Source organism: Lygodium microphyllum, chromosome 3 (genome assembly GCF_053477565.2).
Source record: "Lygodium microphyllum isolate KBCC chromosome 3, Lygodium_microphyllum_v1.1.10, whole genome shotgun sequence".
Classification (NCBI taxonomy): Eukaryota; Viridiplantae; Streptophyta; class Polypodiopsida; order Schizaeales; family Lygodiaceae; genus Lygodium; species Lygodium microphyllum.
Genome location: NC_141137.1, coordinates 4867377 through 4883269, shown reverse-complemented (window position 1 = coordinate 4883269; position 15893 = coordinate 4867377). Strand labels below are relative to the sequence as shown.

The following is a 15893-nucleotide window of genomic DNA, read 5'->3' as shown; positions in this document are numbered from 1 at the left end:
GTACGGATGGTGGTTGCATAGTCTCGTGTAAATCCGCAGTTGGTAAAGTGTACACGATCTTGTGTTTTATGGCTTAATTGAGAATAATAGTCTTGTGTAATCTGGATTTCGAGAGCAGCTCTAGAGACAATTTTGCTCAAAACAGCCCACGAGTTTCGATTGGAACAACAATATTAGTGATCTCTCACAGCAGCGTTTAGAGCAGTGGATAAGGCATCTGTGTGGGTCGCGGGAGAAGTCAGGTCCAATCCCCAAGGACTAACCGGTGGATTACAAGCTCACTCGTATGGGACCTTGTGAAGGTATCCAATAAACTGCGTCCGTGCGTGGATTTCAAGCTCACTCATATGGGACCTTTTGGGTATTAATAAACTCCAGAAATGGCATCACGTTTAAATAGAAGACAATATGAATGATCTTGAAGCCGGATTCTCATCCATTGCGTTCATTTTTGTGAGTGCTGGATCTTCTTTCTTTGGGTTGTGTTATGGACATCGGTTGAATTTTTCCCCCTATGCTAGATCTACGGTATTTGGTGATGATTCGACCTAATTAGTAATTATAAGTTGGTATATATACGTGGGTATGTGAGTAGTAATTTAAATGTCAATGTACTTGCCTAGAAATAGCCCTCTTTTTCTCAAACTACCTGATCCTCTTATTGTATTACTTGCCCCAATTGGAGAGCTTTATCAATCAAAATGACACCCTAAACCCTAAACCACCCTTGGACACTCATCATTGACAAAAGATGATGTTTTGTAGTACTCATCTTATGAAACATTTCACTTGATGACATTGCAAATATGAGCTCTTTTTTCTAGAACTTGCTCAATTTTTCATGTTCGCTCCAAAGACATCTCTCAGAGAATAGTCAAACTTTGATAATCAAGTTATCCGTATAGGTGATTTGATGACGACTAAACCTACATCACCCTCTCACATAAAGTGAGTGATCTACATCAAAAACATGAAAGCCAACATTGATCGAGCCTTCACCCCAACTCCGCCTATATTGCAGTCGGTAAGGCAATGCGCATAACTCATTGTTTTCTCATATATTCTCTGAGAATTCTCTTGTTAGTCTAGTTGATCTCTGTAATTTGTTAGCCCTAGAATTCTCAATCACGGTGCTACGCTTTTCAAAATCTTAGAATTGATCTCCTCACAGGGAAGCGGAGGCGGCGAGCAACAAGGGGCAAAAAGTGAGAAGAGCTGGCGCGCACATGAGAGATGCCAGAAGCATCGGTAGTGCACAAGGGTAAGCAGCTTATCAAAGACCTGGACTATCTAGTGTGGTTGCTCCTCGTACAGTGTTTCCACTTGAGAGTGTGGACCTGGTGGTGATCAGGGTTCACCTATCGGCATTTGGTTGATGTTCTGGGTCTCTACTGTAGAGCATGATGCATCATTAGGCAAGCTTGCGAGTCAAGAGGAGCATGAGTGTTGAGCCCTTTCTTCTTGCAAATGTAGACATCTGATAAGTGTATTCCCTCATAGTTCATGCACACGCCAATTTCTTGGCAATACAAAGGGAAAATTTCAAGTTCTTGTGTCGTTTGTACTTTATGCTTCTTGTGCTTGCTTTACATGACGGAACCACTAGGCATGCTGATGCTCAAAAGGGAGATCCATATGTTGTACAGAGAGCTTATTGATAATTCATGTGACTTTGGTGTGTGATAACTTGGTCGGTTTCTTCCTATCTTTGGTGCATTTGTTGTACACCACTTCATTAGCATTAGGATGTGTGGTGCAGCTTATGCAGTGTAGCGGATGTTGATCCCATGGAGTGCACATTGTTGGAGTGTCCATGGTTCATATTGTTTCTTATCTTCCTCATCATTGATCACCTATGAGTTGAGGGAAGGTGTTAGTTGTGTCAGTAACACATATGTATCCACATTAGTTGGAACAATTTGGTCCTTCTCAAGGGTCGCTCATTTGCTTTTACCTACTCTAATCCTAGGCACTACACTTGTACTTTGGCATCTCATCATGGAGACCTTAGACATGAGAGTTGCTGTCTTTAGTCTGGATGGGAGGCTACCATTGTTATGGCTCTTCACCATTATTATGGCTACTCTATGTTGTCACGCTGAACACTAGTGAATTTCATTCCATATATGTTGAGTTCTTTGAGTCCATGCTTTCATGTTGATGTTTTGTCTCTGTGCTCATTGACTTGTTCCTTCAATTCCACGCCTGCTAAGACTCTGAGTCACTCTGATAAGACTTTGCACCTGCTAAGACTCTAGCTTGCTCATTTGTCAGTGAAAGCTTTAGCGAAATGAAAGATCCAAACCCTTCAGTTTGACTGTTAACAGAAAAAGATAGTTCATCAAATGTTACAACATTATGAAATTTCAAAGCGCAAAAAATTGAGATAAATGAGAGAAATGTTGCAACATTATGAAATTTCAAAGCACAAAAAAGGAGTTAAATGAGAGAAGAGATATACTGGCACAGCTTGAAAAGGAATTGTATTTGACTTCAGAGGATACATAAAATCATCTATCATAGTCCTTCCCACAAATCGTTTAAACGGTTCGATTATGTTCAAAACTCCCTCAATGACAATAAGGGCAATTATAGCAAGCCAGTCATGGATGTGAAATCTGAGTAGCTTGTAAGTTGCTCCTCTCAAAGTAAGAATTACATCCCCTACTCCTCTATCAGTAGCTTGGTTCATGGTGGTTTTAGTAACTACCAGTCCCCCCTTTCCTGCAAAAAAGAGAGGCTATTGTTAAAGACTGCAAAAAGTCCCTTTTCTTTGACCGTTACAAATCTCAACAACATTATGTATCAAAGCTTTATGTGGTTCTTTTCAGGCATATTTAACCTGTATACCAGTTTATGACTCTAATTAAAGCTCAACTATAAAGAAACTCAGTAAACTATTTCCATGTGTGCATCCTATGAATGTAAAGAATCACAAGGACCTGCTTTGTCAGATGACAAGAAAGGATCCTCTGCAGTGGAACCTTCCTCCAAGCTCTCTGGATGAGAATGTAAAAACGGTTCCAATGAAATGCTCCGATTACCTGCAGAAAAAACTCAATTCAATATGATTTTTCAAAGTATCTCAAAATAATTTGATAGATAAAACGTTTGCAAGAAGTGAGGGTAACTCCTTAGGCATCTTATGCAAAAAAGTGGACAGGTTCATGTAGAGTGCATACAGAAATTTCACTACATGATCACTAGAGAATTTGTGCAAAGTTAAGAACCTTAAAAAACATGGACAAAACTTCATGGCATGCATATGACGAGCCACAATTGTGGAAATTGTACACCTCTGCAGATCAGAAAGATGTGCTCTTCTAAATATTTGTGAGCCAATAGAACATGTGTGCACCTTCGTGTTTTCTTATAGCAAGTGCATGATACAGACAGACCTAAAACTTCGAGACACTAGCAATCATAGAATCTTCCCACTAAAGCTACAAACAGTTACGTTCAGCAACCTCCATTGGTGTGAGAGCTGCTAGACTGTCAGTTTGGACTACCTTCCTCAGCCTCAATGACATCCTCTGCTCCAGACTGCTGTGTTTTGCTGCCTTGCTCCTGCCCAAACCATTTCTTTTTAGCATCAGAGTTCGGTCGTTTGCTGCATTCAAGGTCCATCAAATTGCAACACAAACAATGGTTGTTGGATGATCTTCTGCTCCATCATAAATATGATTTGTTTATTGAGTCTGGTTGCATTCATTCTTCCTTTATAGCTAAGTCATTTGTCAATCTTGTGTTTGTTCGTACAGTGCATCTTCTCTACAAACCCTAGTGTATCCTCCCACCTACAACTCTATAGGGCCCATTCAAATCTTCCTTTCACCCTTTTCCCTTTTCATAGGTCGTCCCCCCATGTTTGTACTTCTATCTTTCCCTCAATTAGTATTTCCCAGACCCTCTAAAACAGGAAGACTTGACAATGCCGGAGATTCATTTTGCCAACTAGGTGGACTGGCTGTGCCCTAAAGAGGGAGGGAATTGTTGGCAATTATGGTCATCTTCTATTTGTCAGCTCTACCTTGAATCAAGTATAGGACATTGGGAGCTTTGTCAAGTTTGGCCCATTTTTTGTTAATGTCCCTGTTTTCGACCCACTCACTTTATTTTTGGGTGCCAAGAACAAGGCACACTACTCAAGGTCAAGGAGTCATATGCACCTTGGTCCTTATTGGGACATTTTGTCAATTGGGCAACTATCCACTTAATCATTATACTCTAATGAGGTAACTTGATTTAGTGCCAGATTGTTGTGTTTTGGTGGACAACTCCTTGTAACAGCACTATCTTGTGAAGAAAAGCTAGGGAAAAGAAAGGGAAAATGCCAAAGGTATGACAACTACTAGAACACAATTTGTAGAATGCTCAAATGAAAATGAATGAATATGAGAGTGTATTGTACAGTTGGGGCCTCAAACCTCCCTGTCTGGAGGACCCCGGATGAGGTGAGCTAAGTGTGGTGTTGGAGACATTAAGAACACCTCCAAGAGTGTCTCCTTCTTGTGGTGTATTCCAAAACACAAAAGTAACAAAAACAACTATGAAACACCATCTATAGAATATTCAGGAAAATGAATAAATATGAAAGTGTATGATAAAACTAAGGCCTTGAACCTCTACGTCGTCAAGGAACAAGGATGAGGTGAGCTAAGAGTGATATCAAAGATGTCAAGAACAATGCTCAGAGCATGTTGTACTTGTGACCGATCCTAAAATACAGCAGCAGCAATCCACAGGATGTTCATGATATCATGACAGCAATGGAGCCAAGAAAATGCAGTCCTTCAAGCAATAAGATCTTTAAGATGATTCTGGAGTAGTGAAAACACAGGTATCCTGGCTGAGATGGCAGCCCCACGAACAGCAGGAATCAGGATGAAGAGGGTCAACAGTCAGCAACCCAAAACAATGGCTAGAGATGATAAAACACAGACATCAACAGGTCATCTAGTGACAGCAGCAGCTGTATCTCCTCTGAACAATGACAACACAAATATGGAAGGAATGGCCACTGCTCCAATCAGCTCGGTGAAGGCTGGAAATGGATGATGACAGCTCAGGAGGACCTCTGAGATGGCCAGTGACTGCAACAAAGGGTTGAGCAAGTCTGGAGCAAGCATGGCAAAGACTAGGGCAGATCAGGCTAATGGGTGATCTCCTGAGAGCATGGGCAGCATGTGGAAATGGCTTGTTGGTTGTAATGATCAAGGGTGAAGCTGGATGCTAACAACATGCTTTATCTATAAAGGGCTTTTGGGCATTTGATCTACTGTTCCAAAATAAAGCCTTCTATTTTTGGTGATTCACTTTTTAAGGCGATTTAAGGAAAATAAGATAGCCATTACTGAATATGACTTTCTTATTAATAAATGCCTTACTTTAGTGGCTCAACATGCCTTCCCATGCCCAGAAAGGTCCCAAGATGGAGAGAGTCACTTCTCCACTCTCTTTTTACCCAAAAGGTCCCACCCCAAATAACAAAGGAATTGGACCAAGAATGCCAAGGGCCTACCATGATTGCTAAGGCAATGAATATCTTCGTTTGGGTAGCCTAATTTACTTGGTCCTTGATTTTCCTTTTCTTTTCTTTTAGAGGCAATATGAACAGCAAAACTAGAAGATTATCCTCCATTAAAAGAATCATTGCAAGGCAAGGGTATTGATGAAGAGGAAGAGGAAATGATGAGATAGACAAGAGTTAGCTGCCATGAAATTGCCATAATAAGACTACCAATGGTAATTGATGCAAATATATTGGATTCAAGTCAACCACTCTTTGACAACGTAAAAAGGAGTATGCTCATATAATGCAAGGGCTTTCACCTTGGAGGGACACTTTCCTAAGTTTTCATCCATTCCAAATCCCTATTTCACAACAAGGTGTCCTGCAAAACAGAATGAAATGCAAAGTGCAGCAGTGCCACTGGAGGTTCACTTGTCCAAGAACTCTTTTGCATGAATGATCATCGAGATGCAAACCAATAATAATACAAACGCATAGAAATCGTGAAAATAGTCACCAAAATCATGTAAGCATCAAGAGAAGAAGCCAGCCCCTCTCACCATTGAGCTATGGAAAGAAAAGCTATGGGGGGCCCATCTCCCCATCGCTGCCGATGTCAGAGGGTAAGATGGACCAAAACTACTTCGATATCAAAGATGCTAAAGTATCCATCAATTGATCTCTTTGACCAAGATGTCAATATAGTTCTCTAAAGGAGACAAAAATTCAAGGCAAATGTTGGCTATCTCCACTTGCTCTATAGTAAAATAGTAGTGGACTCCAATATGCTTTGCCTCCTTGCTGATAATGGGGTTGTCAACAAGTGTGATGACACTCTAGCATTCAGAATATAGCACTACACAAGTCCCACATGGGAGTCTAGTACCTACAACTCTACCAATAAACTCCTCAAGTAGATAGCCTCAACGGTACCATCATACAAGACTAGGTATTCAGCCTTGGCTAAAAGATGTAGCTACAATCTCTTATTTTCAGCTTGACCATGAGATAGGAGCCGAGCCCGAAGAGAAGATGTAACCGCGCCATGGAAGCAATGGATATTGAAGTTTTTGGTCAAGTCAAAAACAATATATCCATGCAAGGTTAATCATTGATTGAAAGACAAGCCATAAGAAATAATGAATATACCTTAACACAAGCATACATGGATGCCAATGAGATTGCTTTGGTGAATTAAAATATTGGCTAATAATAGAGATTGAACTAGAGAGATCAAGGCAAGTGTGAATGAGCCATAAGAGTTCCCAACTACATGATGATGCTTATGCTCGTCGAGGGAGCACCATTTGAGTCCTAGTGGCCATTGATTGTTCACCATGAGGGTAAATTAGATCAAGTAGTTGAAGGGGATACTTTTAGTATGACACAAAATACCCCAAGCATGCTACACAACCTCCCTACCCAATAAGGGAGAAAATCAAGGACAATCATCTCGAAAGTGGAGCTAAGTTCTGTCTTGATATATGCAAAGTAGATGCATATCGGCCCATGATCAACAAACCATTCACATTCAAAGGCATATAACTAGTCCCCCTCTAGTGTTAAATCTCAGCAAAAGTATATCTCCAAAGTTTTGCAACGTTTCAATATGGAAGGAGGGAAAACAATTGGGGTTCCATTGCCTCCATATGTGAAACTCAGTGCAGAGGACAGCCCTACATCAGATGATGAGAAGGCTGAAATGGCCAAGATACCATATGCTTCAACTATTGGCAATTTGATGTATGCTATGGTTGCTACACGTCCTGACATTGCTTTTGCAGTGGGAGTGGTTAGCACATACATGGCAACCCTTGGCAAGAAGCATTGGGATGCAGTGAAAGGTATTATGAGATACCTCAAAGGCACAAAGGAGTTATGCATCTGCTTTGGAAAGCAGAAGGCATCTGTTGTTGGCTTTACGGATGCAAACTATGCTGGTTATGTAGACTGCAAAAAGTCTACTTCTGGGTATGTGTTTACTTTCACAGGAGGAGCGGTCTCTTGGATCTCCAGGCTACAAAAGTGTGTTGCATTAGCTACTACAGAGGCAGAGTATGTAGCTGCCACTGTGGCATGCAAGGAGGCTTTATGGCTTTCACGTCTGGTGGGAGAGCTTGGCATCACAAAGTTACTTGTTCTCCATTATGATAGTCAGAGTGCTATCATGCTAGCATGGAATCCTGTCTTTCATGCAAAGACAAAGCACATACAGGCGAAGTATCACTTCATTAGAGATGTACTTGACAGCAAGAGCATTGAGCTTGTCAAAGTGCATACAGATAATAATCTTGCAGACCTTCTCACGAAGGGTCTTCCAGCAGAGCGGTTTGCTCATTGCCGACAAATGATGGGAGTTGGATAGATATATTTATTTCAGCTTTGTACATACTTAGACTTAGCTGATTCTTTTCTCCTCTTAAGGCACATTGCCTTTAGGCGGGAAGTTGTTGGGAATAAAGGGCCATCATGCCTTTTATATGTACACAGGTGTGAACACACCCTTAGCACATTGTACTTTCATACATATATCTATCTAAAACCTAAAGTGGTACTCTTGTCATTGTACCGAAGAACGTGTTCACTCTCTACTCTGCTCACTCGCATACTCTCTGTCTCTCTCACTGCGCATAAGGTCTGTCTACCTCGATGTCCATGCCAATCCTTTCCCTACATCTAGAGTACATCATGTGTGGATCATAAGGGAAGGAATGGAAGCAATGAGATTTTGAGAAAAGTATCCATTTCATGGAGCCAAGATTGAGCAGTGTACTTCAGCCCATCAAGAGCTTTTCACAAACCGAGCACCTTCGTTTCATGGCTTGGAATCAAAAATTCACATGGATGGACCACATGGATAGCATCCATCTGAACTATGGTAAGCAACCAAAGCAAGTAAAAGACAAAAGATGTGAAGCGAGTAGTGGAAGCAAAGGTCTTCTTATAATCTATACCATATTTTTTGCTAAATCCTTGCACCACAAGGTTTGCCTTGTATTTATCTAAGGTCTCATCAGCTTTGAGCCTAGTTCGAATAATCCACTTCATACCAATGCTCTTTTTATGACTCAAACAATCCACCAATACCCAAGTCCCATCTTGGTCAATGCTTTCAAGCTCCCTATCCATTATAGTGTGGCATTCAAGATGTTTGAGCACCTCCTGTCAACTTTTCAGTTTAGAGTGTAGCAAACGCTCAAGCAAGGTCAACCTTCGTATGCAAGCTGGGACAACCCTTGGTTCCATGAAGCTTCTAGAAGATTCAAGAAAATTCTACTAGAGCATATTTGCATCATCATTGATTTCAACCTGCTATGTGTCATTATGCATCATGCCATTTTCAACATGCATGTCATGCCATGTGGCATCCTCTTATAATGACATACGTTTCCCTTAACCTCCCTAGGCTATAATATAAATAGGGATCAAAGGCTGCAAGCCCTTCAATCTTGCTAACACCAGTTGTGAGGATCTTGCGAGATAAGTCCTCTTCCAAATCTTGTCTTGTTATCAAATCTTATCTTGTAATCAAGCCATGCCCTTGTGAGCATTCTCTTGTAGTCGAGTTATCTCACAATCGAGTTCTAGTTCAAATTTTCTTTCAAGTTCTTCTCTTGTAAGTTATGAGAGTTATCTCCTCACTCTCGACAAGAAACACTCCTCATGCCCATAACAGTTTGGCAAGACTCTCTTACCACAATCTTGCCTACTTGTGATAGAGTCCATGATAGAAGATATTGTTGCTTCTTTACAAAGCATCCAACAATAAATCCAAGAGCTTCAAGAAAGTAATGCAAGGCTACAAGCAAAGCAACCACAAGCTTTGGACTTAGCTATGCAAGACCTACAACGATAACTTCAAGAAATTCAAGAGACAAGTCTACATCAAGCCAAAGGTCCATTAGCTAGCAACCTACATGATCAGCATAAGAAAGAACCAAAGGTCAATCTTTCAAAGAAATTTGCTAGCACAAGGTCAAAATTCAGAGGTTTCCTCCAATGCATATGCAACTAGATCGTTATCCAAATGATACTTCTTGGGTCGGCCTTGTAGAAACTCTTCTCTCAGGTATCGCTCTTTCTTGGTTTGCCCCCTTGCTTGAGAATGAATCCCCATTGCTATATAACTTTGAGACCTTCGTACAATAGTTCTTTGCTACATTTGGAAAAGTAAACAGAGCAAGGGTAGTTGAAACAGATATTAGAAATCTATGCTAAGGATCGATTTCTGCCTTGATATACGCATTAAATTTCGACAACTCACATATGACTTAACATGGCACAAGGATTATTTTATTAGTCAATTCTGTTGGAGATTACAAGATTAGCATTTGATTAATTTAATAATCAAATGAGCAAATGTGAGATACACATGATTTGCAAGCAAGTTATTTTATAGTAGCGGACCAAGAACCCAAAAATATAAGCCAATGCCAAAGACAAGAGTTGTAACAAGTTATGCTTGTTAAGTTCAAGGTGGTTTCTGGTGTCAAATATTGGCTTAGAGCACTTTAATTAGTCAAAAGTGTTTGTGGTGACATTCGAGACCTTGCATCAATTAACTAATTAATGCCAATCTAAGGCTAGTAAGTACTTCAATATACTTGAGGGAAATTTTGGTTTAGCCATTTCAATTGTTGGCTAGTTAGTTTTTTTTTTGCAGAGAGATAATTGTTAAATTGATTTTCATAATTTATATTCCTAAAAGTTAATATTATGGGCTGGATAATGCTGAAAATTTAGTTTCCGAGACTAGGACTTAGCAAAATGTAAGTTTAGGAAAGCTGAATTGGGGCTAGAGGGAAAAGCAAATATCATTTTTGCATTTTGGAACTATTGGGCGGAGGTGTTGAACAGCTGCTACTTTCTTTGGGACCATTTTCTAGCCATTGGAGAGGCTAGTCAACCAACATTGAATTTGGAGCTAATTTATCTTCCACAAAACATGATTGAAGGCCAATCCTTAAGGAAACCAAGGGGCAATTTGGTTTGAAAACTTGTTGGTCATTTATGACAACAAGAGACAATTGAATAGCAATGGAGATTTAGGAAATCCCAATGTATTCCATCCAATTGGCAATGAAAGAAAAAGAAATACCACAAGGGATACCCATTTTGGGGCCAATAGGCCATTGTCCAAGATTAAAGAGGTAAAGTGAAACCAGTCTTCCTTCTTGGAAAGGATAGTAATTCCCTGATTAAGCACTTAACTACAGCAATCAACAAATGAATATAACTTTGAATGCACAAATTACCTTAATAATCTCAAACATTGGACATCTTGTGGGCCCCAAAGCTAGCACCCCTTCCAATATTTCTTCAACTTAATTACTAATGGAATGCGTACAAGCTGAGATTCATAATCTCCTTTGCTATTACAAAAAGCGTGTTTGCTGTAGCAATATTCACAATCAATTTGGGCCAATTGCCCCTTGATTTTTCACCCAGGACTTGCACAAATGAAACCACCAATTGGCCAAATGCTGCCCCAAGTTACAATGAATTGGTTGGCATCTGAATTCCCTGACAATTACACAAATTTCAGATACTAAATTCAATGTATGATGCCTTCACCAATTGGCATGGGTCCTAAGGTGGCTGTCAAAACCTAATTTCTGCAGAAATTTAGGGTTTGCAGCAAAGATCTCTCTACAGTCCACAATATTTGGCAGAGGTCTGTTCAAAATGACTGAGAAAAGCTAACATATCCTAAGAATGGGTTGGAGAAGGTGAGAGAAAGCCAAGATGAGAGAGAAATCCGATTTTCTTCACAAGAAGACTTTGAATTCTGTCTGTTGCCTGCTCCAGTCTGCATTTAATGCAATCACCTACTGCTAGGTACCTTCAAAATGATGTCACCTGATTAGTAATGTTGTTGCCAACCCCTAAAAGGTACCTCCTTGCTGTCCTCTACCTATTGAGACCCCCAGATGGCTATCTTATGCAACAAATTGTTGTTCTCTAATCAGAAAATGGACAGCAGCTCTCTTTCTCTCCCTCTCCCAAGCTATAAACTAACTACATGACTAAGACCCAGTCCCCCCAAAAACGTTTTCTCAATTTGCATGGGCATTTTTACCAAGTGACAACCTTCTAAACCCATTTCTCAACATTATTCAACCATTTAATTAATTTTCAGAATTAAACAATACCAAAAATTAATTTTAGTCCTTCTAACCCTACCATTAATTAAATGTGTCTATCCATAATTGAATTGGCTAGGCCATTTGAAACTTGGAGTAGTCTCCAATCTCTATTGACCCTTAGACTAACATTAATTAATTAATTAATGCTAGTCCCTAGTGTCACCACCGACACTTATTGACCAAATAACTATCCCAAAATCAAAATTGACACTAACTCCCAAAACCAACTAGCATAACTATCAAAACTTTTTCCTTTGACGTCCACTGTATCCTCGGGATCCTTGGCCTATTACCATGAAATAATTGCCATGTACATTACATGTGCTTAAACAACCTTGCACATTTGATTAATAACTTAATCAAATGTTATCAAAAGATTAAAGCATCTCGAAATTTCAAGTCCCTATGGCAGACCTCCCCCTTAAAATCCCTGCAATCATCCCTAATTGCATTGCATTGTGCCAAAGGAAAAGTATATTGCACTGAAACCTCAATAATGCATCACAATCACAACATAGTGCACTGTTGTCCAACCATTCTACATGCCCCAATTCTGTTGAGAACTTCTAACCACCATATACATAATATAAGACTAAAAATCAATCCATAGCTAGTGCTAGAAACTCATTGGATGCATCCATAACTCATGTTTCTCAATTGTTCTGACTATCAACCATGGAAAAGCATCAATTTAACATAAGCCATGGCTGAAACTATCAATGGCATTTGCTAACATGCTATTGCCCCCCATGAAACCAGTTGTAATCCATTGAAAATTGAGCGTAATCTGATCATCAACTAATCACTTGCTGATCTGAGAATTGATCACAATTTGCTGCCAACCCAAACTAATCACAAACTCATTGCAAAAACTGATGCAAAATCGATCCCAAAAGTGACCATAAACGATTCTCAAACTAATCAAAAACTTAGCTGAAACTTATCAAAATTTTTGTCTCAAAATTGAGGCAAAATTCATACCAAACTTATCATAAGCTAATGCAAAAGTATAGTTCCACTGCCCTAGTGAAACTTGTACTCATCTACATACATCTCGCACTGACTAGTATACTAAGTAGTGACCATATTGTCATCATAGTATTTGGATGCATGCTAGCTACATCTGAGTTCCACTACATACAAGAGCTGTCCACAACTAGTGGGCTGAAAGTGCTACTTCCCCCTTGAGCATCAGGCAAAACTCCAGACCCCTGCTGTCCTGAACTTGACTAAGTAGAAACAAAAGTTGACTCTAATTGAAAAGCATCTAGATAAAGCTGCAACAACTGAGGATGGTCTACCAAGTCATTCTCTTCCATCCATTTGGCCTCCATTGGCAAATAATTCTGAAATTTCACCAAGTATTTCTTGGAAATTTTATCTTTGACCTTTCTCTCCTTATGTGCCAAAATCTGCTGGAGTATCAAAATCTCATCCAACTCCTCAACCTCAAGTTGAATTTCAATAGACATATCCTCTTCCACATCACCATGAAAAGACCTTAACAACCTAAAAAGAAAAACATTGTGTATCTGCCAATGTCGAGGTAATTTCAACCGATATGCTACATCGTTGATCGTCTCCAACACCTAGAATGGCCCTTAGTATCTCGTACTTCACATCCGATAGAATCTTTCTTTTTCTTTCATCTTTTTTAGCCTCGTATTTTCAACACACATCAATACAAAATCACCCTCCAAAAACTACAAAGCATGTCTATGACAATCAATTGCCCTCTTTGCCTTTCTTATGATCTCTGAAGTGCATATTTTACCTTTGCATAGGCTATATATAAGTTTTCCGCATGATAGTTAACATCAAAGATCTTATCCATAGTTTGCAAGATAGGCCAAAGATCTTATCCATAGTTTGCATAGGCTATATATAAGTTTTCCGCATGATAATTAACATCAAAGATCTTATCCATAGTTTGCAAGATAGGCCCTCAACCAGCTCAAATGGAGCTTTGCCAGTGGAACTATGCACTGTGTTGTTATAAGCAAAACTCAACCAAGAGCAAATACTGCTTCCACTGTGTCTTGTGGTCTAAAACATAGCACCCCAAAAGATCTAACACTGTGGGATTTGCTTCCTCGAACTGACCATTTGTCTACGAATGGAAGGATGATGAGAATTTCAACGTGGTACCCATATTCTCAAACAACACATTCCAAAATAAACTAGACATCCGAGGATCTCGATCCTAACAATCGACTTTGGCATACCATGATACTTAAATATATACTACAAAAATAATCGTATCATATGATAAGCCTTTATTTTCTTCCTCACCGGAATGAAATGGGCTTGTTTGCTAAACCTGCAACTGATAGTCTATATCCCATCATTCTTCCTGGAGGTGTCTTAGCCAAGTCAAAAAAAAAGTCCATTGCGATGCTCTACCAGGGCCTATCAGAAACAGACAATAGCTACAATAACCACGATATCTTTTGCCTACCATACTTTACCTTTTAACATACGATGTATGTATTGACAAGCTGTTCTACATCATGCCTCAAAGCTGGCCAATAAAAGAAGTGTTTCACTGCCTTGATCATGTCACCGATACCTTTGTGTCCTACATACGGAGAAACATGACTTTCAATGATAATCCGAGCCTTAACTGCTTTGCGACACATAGTCATCCATGCATCATCAACAAAGCATCTCTTAGCACAAAGTGCTCATGTCTCTGGCCATTGCAAAGCTAATCATAAACATTAATTTCATACAAAAAGAATTTACTTTTCTTGTCATTAATAACCAACCTATGCTCACGCAATTCATTGAGCACAATGTCCAAGTGTCTTCTATGCTTAGCCACATTCTCTGAATAGAGAATCATGTCATCAAAGAAAGTGTCCACAATTCCTCTTTGGCCTGAAAAATTAATCCATTATATGATTGAAAGTGACAAGAGCATTTGTAAGCCCAAAAGGCATGACAAGAAACTCATATAGCCCACAAGTTGTTCTAAAAGCTGTCTTAGGCACATCTATATCTAATGATACCCATTTTTTAAATCTATACCGACTGAATATGGCTGCTTCCTAAAATCTATCCATAACGTTACTGATCTGAGAAATTGCAAAGCGATTCTTTATCATAATCTTGTTCAGAGTACAATAATCAATGCATATACACTATGAACCATCCTTTTTTTGCACCAAAAGCATTGGAAAACAAAAAGAAGATAAGCTAGACTAAACCAAACCTTTTTGTAACAGCTCATTCACTTGACTCATAATCTCCTCCTATTGTGCTACACTAACTCTATAGGGTGGCTGATTAGGTGGGCTGCTTCCAAGGATAAGATCTATGCCATGATCTTCTAGCCTTTTAAGCAATAGTTACACTGGAAGTGACTTAGAAAAGTAATTAGCATACATTTTCAAAAATGACATGCGATCCTTCTCTAACTTAGACATGTTTCCAACATTCTCACTATCATCTCTATCCTTGGTAAAAACCAAGTACACTAAAAGATGATTTTTCATTACTTTAGAAATGGAAGCTACAGATATAATAGAGACAAATTCACCTTTCAACTTTACATTAAGTGTGAGTGTCTTTCCCTTATGCTAAAAAGTGATACTTTTTGCACGAGAATCAATCACTCCATGCATACAATGACACCATGGCATACCAAGCAATACATCACAATCCTCAAGTGAACTCTTCGTTGTTCACATATCCCTGAACATGTAATCGAAACTTTTCAATGAGGGATGTGATAAGCTCTACATGGCCTTCACATGCCATTCCAACTTTTTCCATGGATCCCATCTCATCCTCTCTGATGCCTAGACAAGCTCCAATATCTACAGAAACAAAGTTGCCTCGTGCACCATTATCAAAGAAAATCAATGCATGATGATCCCTAATATTACCCCATGCTCTAGACAACTCAGTAGCATCATCATTGGGCTAATCACTAACAACATTAGGCACCAATCCCACTAATGTTTTGGGCTTTTTTTCTTTAGAACCTCCTTGATTTTCTAATTTTTCAGCTTGCTGCTCATTGGGACAATCCCTTGCAATGGATCCTCCTATTCACAAATAAAACATTTATTTGCAACCATCAATTCCCTACATTATGCCAATGTTTTCAAGCCCTTTCTTTGCTGTTTTGGGCTCTTTACAAGCTGCTTTTCAGATCTGCCCCTTTTCTTAGCCTTACACTTTCTATTTGGCTTCTCCCCACTCTCTAGGAAGCCCGAATCCTTCCCACG

General features: G+C 39.4%; 1 protein-coding gene across 5 annotated transcripts in view; it reads right to left on the bottom strand.

The window, feature by feature from the left end:
• The window catches only part of LOC148038026 (lipid phosphate phosphatase 2-like), a 53987-nt gene that overhangs the window by 12073 nt on the left and 26021 nt on the right, over positions 1–15893 (bottom strand). For all 5 annotated transcript variants that reach the window (XR_015688876.1, XR_015688877.1, XM_087668102.1 and 2 more), the window contains exons 2-3: positions 2943–3044; positions 2462–2724 (exon numbers count right to left, since the gene is read on the bottom strand). Coding sequence is in view for 3 of the 5 variants with exons in the window: in XM_087668102.1 (XP_087524228.1) it covers positions 2462–2724; positions 2943–3044 (365 nt within the window). In the remaining 2 variants the exon portion in view is untranslated. The remainder of the gene's footprint in view (positions 1–2461; positions 2725–2942; positions 3045–15893) is intronic.